Source organism: Periplaneta americana, chromosome 10, assembly GCF_040183065.1.
Source record: "Periplaneta americana isolate PAMFEO1 chromosome 10, P.americana_PAMFEO1_priV1, whole genome shotgun sequence".
NCBI classification, from domain to species: Eukaryota; Metazoa; Arthropoda; class Insecta; order Blattodea; family Blattidae; genus Periplaneta; species Periplaneta americana.
Window position 1 is genome coordinate 176,028,775 of NC_091126.1, and position 16,448 is coordinate 176,045,222.

The 16,448-nt window shown below is 33.8% G+C and overlaps 1 protein-coding gene across 1 annotated transcript in view; it reads right to left on the reverse strand.

Annotated features, from left to right (window-relative positions):
• Positions 1 to 3,101: 3,101 nt before the first annotated feature.
• LOC138708185 (bifunctional arginine demethylase and lysyl-hydroxylase JMJD6-like) overlaps positions 3,102 to 16,448 on the reverse strand; it is a 263,691-nt gene continuing 250,344 nt past the window's right edge. The window contains exon 6 of the mRNA XM_069838463.1: positions 3,102 to 13,604. Coding sequence (XP_069694564.1) covers positions 13,519 to 13,604 — 86 coding nt within the window. The 3' untranslated portion in view covers positions 3,102 to 13,518. The remainder of the gene's footprint in view (positions 13,605 to 16,448) is intronic.

Consider the following 16,448-nt stretch of genomic DNA (forward strand, 5'->3'; position numbering starts at 1 on the left):
CCCTTGATTTCTTCACATACATTGCCAAGCGGGATTTTTTGACACCATGCTGTTCTGCAGAAGCTCGCAGAGATATATTATTATGTAATACATCATCAACTGCTGCTTTAATATCCGCCTCAGAAAACTCACGATCTGTTTTTCTTGTGTAGACTCGAGGCATCTGCAGACAAATAAAGTAAATAGTTCATTGATCTAATGTAGACATATTTAAAAAATATAAAAAAGAATATTAATTTAAGGGGATACATTGGACATCACTGTCCAATATATCCCCATGTTCTGGTTTGGTACTTTTTTTCCTTTTCTTTCACAAAGGATTTCAACCTCGCTAAAGCATTATACATGAAATGAATTCTCATAATATCCACAAATGTAAAACGTTATAACTTGCACTATGATTTGAAAAAAAACTATTTAATAGAGAATAGCACTTACCTAAAGATTTACATCAAAACTACGAAAAACTGGAAAATGCTGCTGTTCGAAAATCTTCTTTGTACTTCTGGTCAAAAACACTGTACTTTCATAAGATATGAACAAATGAATATCTCTGGTCATTGATGCCAACATGGAAGATCATATAGAGGGAAATTTGCATATGTCCATTGTATCCCCATGTCCACTGCATCCCCTCTCTCCCCTATAGTTTCAGCCTGTGATTGGCACAGTGCCAAAACAACATATGAGAAAATTGTTGCTTGATTAATGTCACTTTAATGTTACTTTCCCTTTCTTTCGATTAAGCATTACTGCAGCCCTATCAATAAGATGCTTTATAGCTCCTGCCATTTTACACATTTAAACATCCCATTCATGTTACCATGGCATGAATTTCACAAAATAAATAAAGCCTACACTACGATGCTAAGGTGTTTTAATCGTGTTTCATCCTATTTCAAGAAGTAAATGTGAATTTAAATTTGTGACTGTTTACATATCTTTAAATAAATTGTCTTAGAAATCTTGTTACTAGATGCTCTTGAGACACAAGTCAATTTTCACTCTTCAGTTAAATTACCCCAATCATTCCCGCCCTCTTTTTTTGTACAAGTTTCATCCACCAAAATTATGATAGTTTTAAAATAAACTCTGATTATCACAACTACAGCACAAGAACATGCAATAATTTACATTTTAATCATCATAGGTTATCCAAAAGTCTCAATAGCTTATCACATACAGGGATAAGACTTTACAACAAACTCCTTGTTGAAACTAAAGCCCTTACCTATGCTAGATTTAAAAAGTCAGTGAAACATATTTTACTTTTCCACATGCCTTTTACTGTCAATGAGTATCTTAGTTTAGCACTCCAAATTTAACTTACAGTAGTTAGTATCTCCTTTTGTGTTCACTGCTCTTCTTTTCTATCTGATTCATGTCTGGGGTGAGACTGCCCAAGAGATAAGGAAACCAAGAAGTTTGTACAAATAATGGTCTGAAGAAAACTGTGGAGAATTGACTTCATTACAGAATGTGTTGATTGTATATTATTTGTATATTATTGTAGACATCTTGTATGTCGGAATAACATGTATGTAACCGCATATTTATTATGTATTCACTCTGACGATGCCATGAAATCATTGTATTTCCTAAGGCTAATAAATATCTATCTATTCTTTTATTTGAGTCAGTCCAGTCGACTTGCCATTTGTTAAGTCCCTTTTCCAAAATTTCTGTAATTATGACGCTCTCAGGTTTCCTGGTGTATATATTTTTAGGGGATTATCTACTGCGGCTTCCTTAGCCAATTGGTAAGGTAATTAATTTCCGAAAATCTCGCTATGAGCTTTAACCCATGCAAAATGTGTCGTCCAATGTTACTTTTTAAGTCTCCTGAACTTTTTCTTATTTCTTATATTTGAAGTGTTTTTTGGTAGTGCTATGGTTACTTAACTATCAGTCCATACTTATTTACTTACTTACTGGCTTTTAAATAACCCGGAGGTTTATTGCCGCCCTCACATAAGTCCGCCATTGATCCCTATCCTGAACAAGATTAATCCATTCTGTATCATCATATCCTACCTCCCTCAAATCCATTTTAATATTATCTTCCCATCTACGTCTCGGCCTCCCTAAAGATCTTTTTCCCTCCGGCCTCCCAACTAACACTCTATATGCATTTCTGGGTTCGCCCATACGTGCTACATGCCCTGCCCATCTCAAACGTCTGGATTTAATGTTCCTAATTATGGCAGGTGAAGAATACAATGCGTGCAGTTCTGTGTTGTGTAACTTTCTCCATTCTCCTGCAACTTCATCCCTCTTACCCCCAAATATTTTCCTAAGCACCTTATTCTCAAACACCCTTAACCTATGTTCCTCTCTCAAAGTGAGAGTCCAAGTTTCATAACCATAAAGAACAACCAGTAATATAACTGTTTTATAAATTCTAACTTTCACATTTTTTGACAGCAGACTGGATGATAAAAGCTTCTCAACCAAATAATAACAGGCATTTCCCATATTTATTCTGTGTTTAATTTCCTCCCGAGTATCATTTATATTTGTTACTGTTGCTCCAAGATATTTGAACTTCTCCACCTCTTCAAAAGATAAATTTCCAATTTTTATATTTCCATTTCGTACAATATTCTGGTCACGAGACATAATCATATACTTAGTCTTTTCGGGATTTACTTCCAACCCTATCGCTTTACTTGCTTCAACTAGAATTTCCGCGTTTTCCCTAATCGTTTGTGGATTTTCTCCTAGCATATTCATGTCATCCGCATATACAAGAAGCTGATGTAACCCATTCAACTCCAAACCCTGTCTATTATCCTGAACTTTCCTAATGGCATATTCTAGAGCGAAGATAAAAAGTAAAGGTGATAGTGCTTCTCCTTGCTTTAGCCCACAGTGAATTGGAAATGCATCTGACAGAAACTGACCTATACGAACTGTGTTGTACGTTTCACTGAGACACATTTTAATTAATCGAACTAGTTTCTTGGGAATACCAAATTCAATAAGAATATCATATAAAACTTATCAGTCCATACTGCTACTGATTTTTCTTTAGCCATGATTTGGAATTTTGTATTGAAATATTTAGGATGTAAAATAAGGAGAAATAATGAAATTGTATGTTGAATCTTAATTTTCTCTTTAATTGTTTCCATTTGTTTACATGCATTACATCAGAGACATCACAAGTGTTTATTGGCCCCTTTGTTGGAATATGGTTTTGTACAACAAATTTCTCAAATCTGTTTATATACCGTATACATAAAGACAAATAATTGCTCAAATATTTATACTGAGTTAAACCTGGAAGTTTCAAACTTTGATCCAGAGTTTGGTGCATAGAATGTCCCCACTTGTGAAATCTCTGCAGTATATGCTGTAATTTGTACAAATAACATTAAAATAACAAAATATTCTCTTTTGACAATTTCATCAATACATTTCATTGGCAATAGTGACAAACTGTAATGAAACGATTTTAAGTGAAAATAACACAACACATAAAGGCATAATTGAAAATGTTCAAGAAATATTATAAGGATTCAATATGTCATTACAAGCACCGTATTTATTCTTTATCATTTATATTTCGTAATATGAAAAATTTTACCCAGTCCGGATAATAACAGGGCCGTATTTAGTGGGTGGGAAGCTGAGCACTTGCCCAGGGTAGCAAGTTTTAGGGAGGGGAAAATTTCTGGAAAATGGTACAAAACTGAGTGGAATGAAACGTGTTTCTGATATAGTGTGTGAATTATTGTTTTTCAGTGACAGAGCAAGGAGGAAGAAGTCCCTTGTGATCTGAATTAGTGTTCTGTGTCTTGAAAAAACTCATTTGTAAGCTGATGTAAATACATACTCGGTTCAAAAAGTTTCTGGAATATATTTCTTTCTCCGAAATGAATAAAGTTATGTGATATATTTCTCTTTTTGGTATTGGCATCATTCACGACGTCACTTCCGTAGAAGTTTCATGATCGTAGTCATTGTGTGGCAACTGGCTGTTGTTGTTTGTGTGATACCGGTATTCGTTTGTCACATTTCAGAATGTGGGATACAGAGCAACGCGTAAATATTAAATGGTGTTTTTTTTTTGCACAAATCTCCTTCAGAGACATTAAGAATGTTTGAAGAAGCTGTACCAATGTAAATGAGGTAGCAATGAAAAGAACACAGGTCTATGCCTGGCATAACATTTTTTCTGAATGTCGACTGGATGCCAGTCGTCTTTGATAATTACTCATACGGCCTTCATTCTGAAATGTGACAAACGAATATCACACAAACAACAGCTAGTTGCCACACAACAACAAAAACAACAATGACTATAATTTTGAAACTTGTACGGAAGTGACATCATGATTAATGCCAACACCAGAAACAGAAATGTATTACATAACATTATTCACTTTGGAGAAAAAAAATATATTTCAGAAACTTTTTGAACAGAGTAGTATAAAGGACTTGGAATGACAGTGAAGTAAGTAAAAGTAAAGTTTTCAAAACCACTTGTGTTTCAACAAGGGACATCTACGCCATAAAAAACAGGGCTGTAATCGGTGCAGAAACAAGAAGAATTATTCAGCAGCAACAATAAAATATGTGTAAAGAAACAAAGAACAATTAAAATAATTCCTGTGATATTTTTATTTGGAGGAAGGGTGACAATTTATTTGTCCAAGGACGTAACAACCCCTAAATACGGTGCTGGATAATAGTAGTCTGTATATCGATGAGAATTCATTTTCTTAGATATGCTTCCAATGTAATTTACACCATATTACAGCATTAAAATTTTCAAGTTGGTGTGCACAAAGATTCAAGCAGTGTAAAGGATGATAGAGAGCCGTAAAAAATACGAGTGTAAAGTAAATCAAAGAGTTCATTCATCACTTTCATTATATACTTATTTTATTTAGGAATATCCTATATAGAGATATCTTATGGATCGTAATTAAATTCACAAAAAAAATTTTCTCTCAAAACTCCATGATACGTACAGTTCAATTTAATACTGTACCGGTATATTATAGGAAGACGCTCATTATCATTAGAGGTACAATGGTTCATATGCTTAATAAATAGGTCCTCCAAATAAACTATATTTTAAAAAGTGTCTGATATAATAGCATAACATCTTTTTAGTTTTTAATATTTGATAAGACAATGTCACAAAGGTATGATGTCGATTTTATTCAGGGATAATGTTAATGACTGGATTTTCGAAATACGTTACCAGTACTGTTACACATAATAATTATCTGCATTTTGAACTAAGTCATTTCTTGAAGTGAATGTGGCATATAATATAACTAAACAGGTTCAAAATAACGCTACCCCACTTAAAATTATCACTACTGGTATCTATGTAACTTATATTACCAGTATATTATGATTTTACTAAATTGATCCACAAAGCCAAAATGTAAGTACCTACGATATTACTTAATGGGATTGTAAGGTCAAAAGAATAAACACTAATCTCAAGACCGCATGTGCTCTCTCATGTTACAACATGAAAATGCACTGCACTGGCAACATTATGATGGCGTGACTTCCACACTCCTTCATAACCTTAATTAGAGAACTGTTGACATTTTGTGCACTTGCTACACTTACAGCTGTACACTTATAATTACGTGCTCGTTCTTTCTATGTTGTCGGACAATTCTCATGTTATATAAATAACAGATTACCGGTACTTTTTTGTTTTGCATTTTATATGAAGAACGATTCTGCAATATTCATAAAATATTGATATATTATTTGTGTAACTTTATTAGTTCTGTTAACATTACTTCCGTAATTTTAGATTGGATTCATTGTGAAATGTAAAACATATTATTTCATATTTTCTACAAAATATTGTAACATTCATTTCTGCAGAATTTTTCTTGTTGTGTTACTTTATTTTTATAAAAGCACCATGATATTTTTCTCATTTGTATTACAGATTTAATTCAATCATTGTGTTGCTGCAATTTAGATTATAGCATTAAAGAAAAAATAAATACTGTAATTAACCTTTGAAACAAAAAAAAAATGTAATGCGAAAATGTAATGATTGTATTAGAAAAAAATCTTGTAATGTTTAAAATAAAAAATAATATCACGAGACAAAATGCTAAAGCAAAAATTAATAAGTTGAGCTTAATAACATATTTTCAGTATCACGGTCTTTTTCACCTCATGCGCCTCTTCATGTTGTAACACATTATGTGCCTTCTCCCTGGTTAAGAATATTTTCATGCATGTAGAGACAACAGAAGCTCACAATAAACTCAGAATAACAGTAATAGAATTCAAATAATACTAACATTATTTCTCCCGAATAGTCTGATTTTTTAGTAGTATGAAATTCACACGGATAATACAAAAGAGGGTAATGGACATTGAAACACTAGCTGAACGAGAAATAAAATCAAAGATGCATCAATTCGTGGTCTATTCTCTCGCTTTGGGTGAAGACACAAATATTGATATAGTATAATTGGTAATTTTCATCCGTGGAGTTATGAAGGATCTCTCCATAGAAGAATATTTGTTAGATGTCATTCCACTTAAAGAAAATACAACAGGAGAATAATTATTTAAAACATAAAGAAAATGTAGTAACAGACAGGGCTCGAAATATGACTGAGAGAAAGTCTACTAGATGGACTAGCGTTTTATTTAAGAGAGCTGGAAATAAGTGAGAACATAAAATGTTTCCATTGTATAACACATCAGACTGGCTTAGATTTATTTAAAACGCTCTCCATAGAAAAATATCTATAGTCCTATCTTAGGTTGCCTGCCTCTACTTGGCTCTACATTCAGTATTTCCGAACAATTAATTGGTTTCTGAACAAAAACTTGCAAAACATAAACAAAAATCGTAACTAACAGACGAAAATTTATGATTTGTATTAGAGTGGCAAATTGTGACTTATTTTCGTAGGTTGTTGTGACGGAGTAAAAATTAAGATGACATAAAATATAATTTGCCCATCTATAAATCATTAATGTGTAATCTGCGCCAGATGCTCGTGTTGAAAGGCTGCCACTGGGATCCGAACGGATTGATACTATGTCATATGTATTGTGGCTTGCGTCTAGTGATGTCATTGTGAGTACAAATTTAGATTATGTGAAAGAGCTGCAAAGAGAGATGAAGGGACTCAAAAACGAGATGCGGCCTCTAGAATATAATGTTCTTAGCACTGCAAATACTTAAGACTGAATAATAGCTACTGTTGATTCTAGAATTAATAATGCAATTTGGATTCTAATTAATAATCTTAATATTATATAATTTAAAGATGGACCTGTTTTGCCTAATAAAGTTAATAATAGATATCCAGAAACGAAATTCAAATGGTGGAGACATTAGAAATATTGCTCTTCTAAATCAGATCATCTGGATAATAAAGTGCGTCAACAGGTTAAGGAAAGTAATGTTAAGAAATATTATAGCAAAATGTTGACATAGAGAGTTAAAGCGAGTAATTCTGCTAAGTCAAACATTTCTGCGACTCAGCCTAATAGTAATAGTGATGAGATCAAAGCTCCAATAGTGTGCAATGATGAAGATGGTTTCCTAACTGTGACTAGAAAAAGAAGCAAAATTCGTAAACATGCTGTTGGAGTTTTGACTTCCAGTGTAGGCCTACTTGAAATGGAGTCAGTGAGAGTGAAAACTAAATCCATGTTTGTATTAAGATTTAGTACAAATGCCAATAGTAAAAATATAGATACACTGAGGAGTCGGCTTAATCTAAGGCCACTGGTAGTAACAAAATTGAAAACAAAATATCAAACTTATTCCTTTTTTCATATTTCCGTGGATGAAAAGAATTTTCACTTATAAATAACATAGGAGCCTGGGGAGCTGGGAGTCTCATTGCACCCTTCAATGGTAAACTGAAACCAAAGGAACATTATGCTGCTACAACTATTAGTGAACTGGTGAAATCAAAGGAGGAGCCTCTTAGTTTTTATTTTACTTACTTACTGGCTTTTAAGGAACTTGGAGGTTCATTGCCGCCCTCACATAAGCCCGCCATTGGTCCCTATCCTGAGCAAGATTAATCCAGTCTCTACCATCATATCCCACCTCCCTCAAATCCATTTTAATATTATCTTCCCACCTACGTCTCGGCCTCCCCAAAGGTCTTTTTCCCCTCCGGCCTCCCAACTAACACTCTATAGGCCTATGCATTTCTGGATTCGCCCATACGTGCTACATGTCCTGCCCATCTCAAACGTTTGGATTTTATGTTCCTAATTATGTCAGGTGAAGAATACAATGCGTGCAGCTCTGCATTGTGCAACTTTCTCCATTCTCCTGTAACTTCATCCCTCTTAGCCCCAAATATTTTCCTAAGAACCTTATTCTCAAACACCATTAATCTCTGTTTCTCTCTCAAAGTGAGAGTCCAAGTTTCACAATGATACACAACAACCGGTAATATAACTGTTTTATAAATTCTAACTTTCAGATTTTTTGACAGAAGACTAGATGACAAAAGCTTCTCAACCGAATAATATCACGCATTTCCCATATTTATTCTGCGTTTAATTTCCTCCCGAGTGTCATTTATATTTGTTACTGTTGCTCCAAGATATTTGAATTTTTCCACCTCTTCGAAAGATAAATCTCCAATTTTTATAGTTCCATTTCGTACAATATTCTGGTCACGAGACATAATCATATACTTAGTCTTTTCGGGATTTACTTCCAACCCTATCACTTTACTTGCTTCAACTAGAATTTCCGCGTTTTCCCTAATCGTTTGCGGATTTTCTCCTAGCATATTCACGTCATCCGCATATACAAGAAGCTGATGTAACCCATTCAACTCCAAACCTTGTCTATTATCCTGAACTTTCCTAATGGCATATTCTAGAGCGAAGATAAAAAGTAAAGGTGATAGTGCATCTCCCTGCTTTAGCCCGCAGTGAATTGGAAAAGCATCAGATATAAACTGGCCTATACGGATTCTGCTGTAAGTTTCACTAAGACACATTTTAATTAATCGAACTAGTTTCTTTGGAATAAGTTTTTATTTTACTATTAAAATAAAATGTTAAATTGAAGTAATGATTTTGAAATATCTCACCGAAGTACCAAATATCAAAATTTATGAATTTTTGAGAATGTACGGAAACTTGGCTACAAGAGCCAGTTGTGTATAATAATTTATTCCCAATTATTATACAGGGAAACTTCTCTTAATTGACATTTCTCAATAGTGGACACGTTTCATTTATGGACACTGAAATTCTCCTGCAGAATTACATGCACTCTTCTCAATAAAGGACATTCTCTATAACGGACATGGACAGCTATATAAACATATTTTTTATTCACTATTTCTCAATAGTGGACAAGAAACGCACTGAAAACGTCGACAGGCATATGGTATACCTACCCATCCTTTCTTAAGAGTTAGAATATATCGTCATGTGACTTGTAACATCTCGCACAATTATCCTACTTCGATGACAGAACCATCGACTGTTGAAGAGCTTCCCCCACCAATATTCTTACTTTCTCTTGTTGCACCATGCCAGGGTCCGCCACACTTTGTGATCACTAACGTGGTGAAGACCTGTTGTCCTGAATGCAAGTACTAAGGTGATGTCCAAGGACTTAAACTTACTTCAGATGTTATTGAAAATACAATTCAGGAAGCGATGAGGGGGAAAAAATTAGATTTATTTAAAATTTAAAGCACAGTGCTAATAAATTTTTTTTTTTTTTTAGTTTTCATAATATGAATTACTGTACTGCATTCAATACTTTTTAAAATAGTTATTAAATTACTATACAAAAATTCTTTATACAGGATTATCACAATTACTAAAGCATATATCAAAATATGACGGTTTCATTTTATGTTACTTTCTCAATAACGGACAGTTTTTAATACTTCTTAGAGACGTCTGCTGTTGAGAAGTTTCTTATTTCGTGGTAAAGAAATTTTGAGGATACCAATAAAATTCGTGGTGATGGTGTTTTAATAGCTGTCAATAATCAGATGCCTCTGATGTCTAATATCGGAGACATGACTTAGAAATTATTAATGAATATGCTTGGATTCAGATCCCTATGGCAGATGTGTACAGTATGTTAATTGGCAATCATTACTTTCCACCTGATACAGATCCTAAATTTTTAAAATCTTTTCTTAATTTTCTATAATCCAATCTGGACACACAATTATAGATTACATTACTGTGTTATGCAGCCTGGAAATGGGCTTCTCTTTAACTTAAGCAGTTTTACATAATGAGACCTACAATTAGTCTAATTATTGTTATGTAACTGTTACATAATCATGTACTACTTATATAAGCATAATCACAGTTCTAGAAAAAAATTTAAATTCTTCAATTCTCGCGTAATTCAGAAGCGCTTTTTCTGATTTTTGCCGACCCCAGCCTTCTTATGTCCGGTGAAATGTTGTTTCCTGCAGCAAAATAATTTCTAATGGAAGACCTGAATTGGCTAACATTCCAAGTCCATTGAAGTAAACTTTTCAGGACCGCAAAGGCTTGCATTATGAGTATTGAAATAAATATTTTTATGATCCAAAAACACAGACTTAAGAGTCAGACTTAGGATATTCTTTTTTACAGAATGACAGCCTATGTAAAACACAACTTGTTAGGTAAAAAATCGAATTCGATCAATTTTGGACTTGGGATTTTCTCAATTCAGGTATTCAATTGTAACTGTGTTGGTATATTTTCTGGGTTCGATGAGTAAGGATCACAAGGGCTGGAGCAGGCCAATATCTTTAAATCTTTTATGGAACTCTTCCCAGAGATTTTTTAAAACATTGCAGTATTTTATACTGTTGAGCAGAAGTTCAATGACTGAAGGCGTTGAAATTATACAAATTGTGCTGTGAGATCTGTAACATCCACAATGAAATCTTAGCCTCCGGCGTGGCTCAGTCGGTTAAGGCACTTGCCTGCCGATCTGAAGTTGTGCTCGGGTGTGGGTTCGATCCCCACTTGAGCTGATTACCTGGTTGGGTTTTTTCCGAGGTTTTCCCCAAGCGTAAGGTGAATGCTAGGTAATCTATGGCGAATCCTCGGGCTCATCTTGCCAAATACCATATCGCTATCACCAATATCATCGACACTAAATAACCTCGTAGTTGATACAGCGTCGTTAAATAACCAACTAAGAAGAGACAATGAAATCTTCATCTGACAGCTTTTAACAATATCTGTCGACACAAATTAATTGATTCTATCTTTGCCATCTCAAATTCAAAATGTTCAGATGCTCTAATATATCCTTGAGAAAGTTATGTTCCTCAATCCATGTAGTCAACTAGTTCTGGACTGTCTCTATTTTCCTATTGTGAATTCTGATAAATATTCATGCAATTCAAAATACCTGGACAGAACAATATCGTAATGTTAAGAAACATCGTCAAACTGAGAATTTATGTACGAAAAATCTGAACAATTTATAGACACAACTCGTAACTACATGTAACGAGTCTACGCCATTAGCAGCACACACTTTTGTCTGTACTTTATTCTGTAAACATAAATACAATGCTGTGAGGAAGAAGCTCTACAATACATCTTCACATACATTTACTACTATTTAATGTCAATAAAAACAAACTAATTTGAATATTATATCACTCTGTAGATGAACTAATAATTTCAGGCGTTCGACACTGCTTGTCTTTGTAACTAAATAATTTCCACAAATCAACAAAGAACATAACCTCATATTTTATTTACATGAAAATTTAAGAGTCTAGTCAGCCTGAAACTTACTGAAGGACTTCTTCGTCAATGTGTAATGTACAACCCTTGTGTTCACCAGTGACTTGTACCTGCGTGCCTCACGTGCTCTGATCAGCGCATACGGGCTAAGAGCACATTTGCGCTCTCATTGACATCACTGCAGTAGTAGAACAGTATAGCCTATTGTTCCGAAATCCCCAAAGTACTTATAGAGTCTTTTCCTACCTTCTAGTGCTCAGACCGCCTACAAACGCTTTCCCTAATGGAAACAATTCAGGGACAATCTGGACTGGTGAGAGAGAAATACATTCCTTCATCGCTGCGTAGTTCATTGCGCCAACTAATGTGGAAACAGAAGACAAGTGATTCGGTGTCGTAAAACCAATTCTGGACTAGATGAAGTTGTGTATTTGGTTTATTTTGATGTGACATGAACAAATGTTACTTTGTTTTATATATGTAAATTATTTTGTATAAATTGCAAATTTTGGCAAGTCCTGTAATGTCTTTGATGTTCCGATGGATGATGATATACTGAATTGAAATTAATATATTTTAAGTTCTGTTCTCCAATTAGTTCCTCTACTCGCTTAAACTAACAACATACAACTGCTGAAGTTGGTTCCGAGCTTTCACTATTGTTGCATGCTTATTTCTAAAGATATCATAAATGAGAAATAGATTATCATTATTTCAAAATTTTCACTGCTTAAAGAATCTCTGAGTTTCTCTGAACATTTTCCAGCCTCTTAAATAGTGATGTTTGGTAAACATGTGGCAGGAGTAATTTAAATACGGATTTTAAACTAAATTCAGTGATGAAATGGCAATACTTAACTCCAGTTAGCGATTTTATATAATTACGAAAGGGAAATAGGGCAACATAATAGTAAAGCTGTTGGCAATGATTTTGATTGACTGCCTCACATGTCATGTAGCTACTACAGGGAAACAAAATTTATAATCAGACCCAATGTTGGAAAAGGGAGTAGGTAGAAGTGGAAATCACATTTTACTGCATGGAACAAGATATCTGACCGTACTTTTGAATTATAAATGTGCATTAGTTAAGAAAATAAAGCATTTAAAATTAAAATTACATAATTTCAGTGTTGGGTGTATGTATGTATATATATATATATATATATATATATATATATATATATATATATATATATATTAAATACATTAAGTGTAAGTGTTTGTGTTTGACTGGACGTATAAAAGATGGATCAATATCACATCTTCAATTATTAATGACACAAATTACCAAGATTTGGTAAGATTCCCCATATCGGTAATAACTAATATTCAAAATTTTGTGGTATATTCAGTTAGTAATTTAACAAATACACAGATATCATACAAAATATTGAATATTTAATTGCAAACAATTAATTTAGCCATCACTGTCTCTGAAGTGCTACTGATTTTAATTTATATTATTTTTAGGTTTTATTTTTCAGAGAAATTGATCTTTCATAACCAATTATGACAAAATAATATTTTATTAGTACATACTTCATAATATTCTCAAGCAATAGCAAGAAATTGCATAGAAAAAATAAATCACAATTTATACATTAAATAATTTTCTTCCATAGTTTTTAAATCTGAAAGAACTCAAGGGAACAGTTGAAACATAACACTGATATGACAATGTGTCAATGAGTCAAACTGACACTACAGTCATAATATACATTATGTTGTGAAATTCCTTGCTCTTGTCTCGGCCATTCTTTGGTACAAATGGATCCTCACATCCATCAGAAGACTCCATTAGTCATATTCTGCTCCAATTGTGATGCTCATCTCTTCCGAAACAATCAGCGTTTGGTGATACCAGCGGTTTGTATCCAGCACAACTGTCAACAAATTAATACTTCAATTAGTTCACAAATGATCGGAAAAAAAATGTCTGTCCATACATGGACGCACGTAAACACAGGAAATCAATATACAATTCAGATGTATGCAATTCATTAAGAAGAGATGCAGATTTGGCGTTTTATATTGCTGGTGATCAAAAAATTGTAATCTACATCTCTTCTTAAAGGTATTCACCATTACTTCCTTCCTCAGTTGGATCAATGTGTAAGTCACACTCTGAGGTTATGTTAGGAGGGCATTTGTTCCTTTCTTGCTTGTTGGCACACACTGCAGTAAATTTTAACATGGAATTCATAATATAGAAATTAAAATTAAAACAATAAAACCCCGACATAGTACGGACCATAGTGGTTGTGTCACAGACCGTGAATGTGAACCAAATTCGACTTTCAAAATAACTTCTAAAGGGGTTAGAGAGAGAATAACGAAATTAAAAAATCGGAAGTCTCGAGGACCAGATAGTATTGCTACAGAGATTCTTAAATTAGGTTCTGAGGCCATAATTCCATACTTAATGCGTATATTTCATGTTTCCATAAACAATGCAGCTATTCCATGTGACTGGAAATCGGCTATAGTGGTACCCATACATAAAGGTGGAAATAAATTAGATGTCGGAAACTGCAGACCGATTAGCCTTACATCTGTCGCATGTAAAGTCATGGAGCATTTGATATCGGATTATATTCGTCATGTTCTAAATGCGAAAGACTGGTTTTACAACCACCAGCATGGTTTTAGGGAAGGCTTCTCATGTGATAGTCAAATTACGTCGCTGGTTCAGGATCTAGCTGAAGAGGTAGATAGAGGCGGAAGAATTGATGCAGTTGTGATTGATTTTTCAAAAGCATTTGATTTGGTGCCACATGACATATTAATAGATAAGTTAAGTAGGCTAGGAATAGATAAAAGAGTGGTGCTATGGATCCAAGAATTCTTAAAAGCAGGGGAGTATTTTGCGGGCTACCGGGGCTACCGGCGGTAGCCCAAGGAAATTACAAAAGAAAAAGTTTATAATATAACATAATGTAATAATTTTGTATTATTAGTTTTACCATAGTAATTAAAATTAAAGTAATTGTTAGATATATTTTGTGTAATAATAGGGTCAGCGGTAGCCCAAACCCTTTAACCAGTATACACCACTGCTTAAAAGGTAGAACCCAGAGAGTTAGAGTAGGTCATGACATATCGGAAATTGGAAATATAAGTTCAGGGGTGCCACAGGGCAGCGTTCTGGGTCCATTACTCTTTATAATATACGTAAATGACTTGTGCCAAAATATTACATCAAATGTGAGGCTATTTGCAGACGACTGCATTATCTATAGAAAGACTAGAAATAATTCAGATGTGGATGCTATTCAAACAGACTTGAATAAAATTTATAACTGGGCATTAATGCATGGGATGAAAATAAATGGTTCTAAAAGTAAATCTATAACATTTTGTAAAACCCGAGAGGAAACTAGTCTTAATTACGAATTCAGTGGTGTTGTAATTCCGCAAGAACAATGTTGTAAATACCTAGGAGTGTATTTAAACTCCAAACTTTCTTGGGGAGAGCATGTTGATAATGTTATGGGTAAAGAATGGAGGGCACTTCACTTTATTATGAGAATCTTGAAAAAGGGAAATAGCATATCTAACGTTAGTGCGACTGTTAATGGAATACGGAACTACATGTTGGGATCCCTATAGAATATATCAGATAAATTCCTTAGAAAGAATCCATTATAGGGCAGCTAAATTTGTTAAAGGTAAAAGAGAAGATGGAAATGATACGATAAAAGAACTTAAATGGGAAACTTTGGAAAACAGACATAGGAAAACTAGAATAACATCATTGTATAGAGCACATCTAGGTCAGAAAGCATGGGTAGACATAACGGCTCGGTTAGAAAAGCCAACGTACTATGGTAGGAACGATCATGATTTTAAAATCAAATGTAGGAAACAGAAAACGGATGTAGGTAAATTCTCATTTTTAAATAGAACTATAAATGATTGGAATGACCTACCTGCAGCGGTCTTTGAGGGCTGTCCTTCCTTAAGGAGATTCAAGAATAACTTAACAAGTTGTGTATAAAGTGCAAATTAAAATTAAGGTGACATTTAACATTTAATTTTTTAAGGTGACATGTATTTATTTAGCCTGACGAGTTACTTCCTTGGTTTGAATTGTAAATTATTTAAAAATAGCGTGTAAGAGGGCCTTAGACTAGAAATGTTTAGTTTAAGTGTAGTACTGTTTATAAGTATGCATAAGGGTGTAATTATTTGACTTATTGGAACTGTTGTATCAGTGAAGCGAGGTGAATCAGTGAAGTTATGGTTTTAAAGTGCAGTGAATAGTTCCGATCAGTGATAATTTATAGCGTCAACAAAATGTGTTCTATAGTGTCAGTGAAATGTGTCCTAAAGTGTCAGTGAAATGCGTCATAGTGCCACCACAGTGAGTGAGATGAGAATAAATGAAAGATTATTGAAACTTATGCAGGGCCTATACATAAATTATGTAGGTTGTATTGTAAAATTAGGTATTTTATTTATGTTTTATTATTATTGTGTTAAATTGTATTGTGTATTCATATTATATTGTGTATAAAATTGTATTGTGTATTGTGTAATTGTATCGTGTATTGTAAATTTTATTGTATATACCACTGCCACTGGGTGCTTGCCCACTTGCAGTGTAAATAAATACATAATATAAAATATACCGAGTGTTCTAATACAAAAAAGTATGCCCTCAAAAATTCAATGTCATCAGTTAAGTTTTTTTTTCATTCTTCCCCCCCCCCCATTCTATGGTGCAG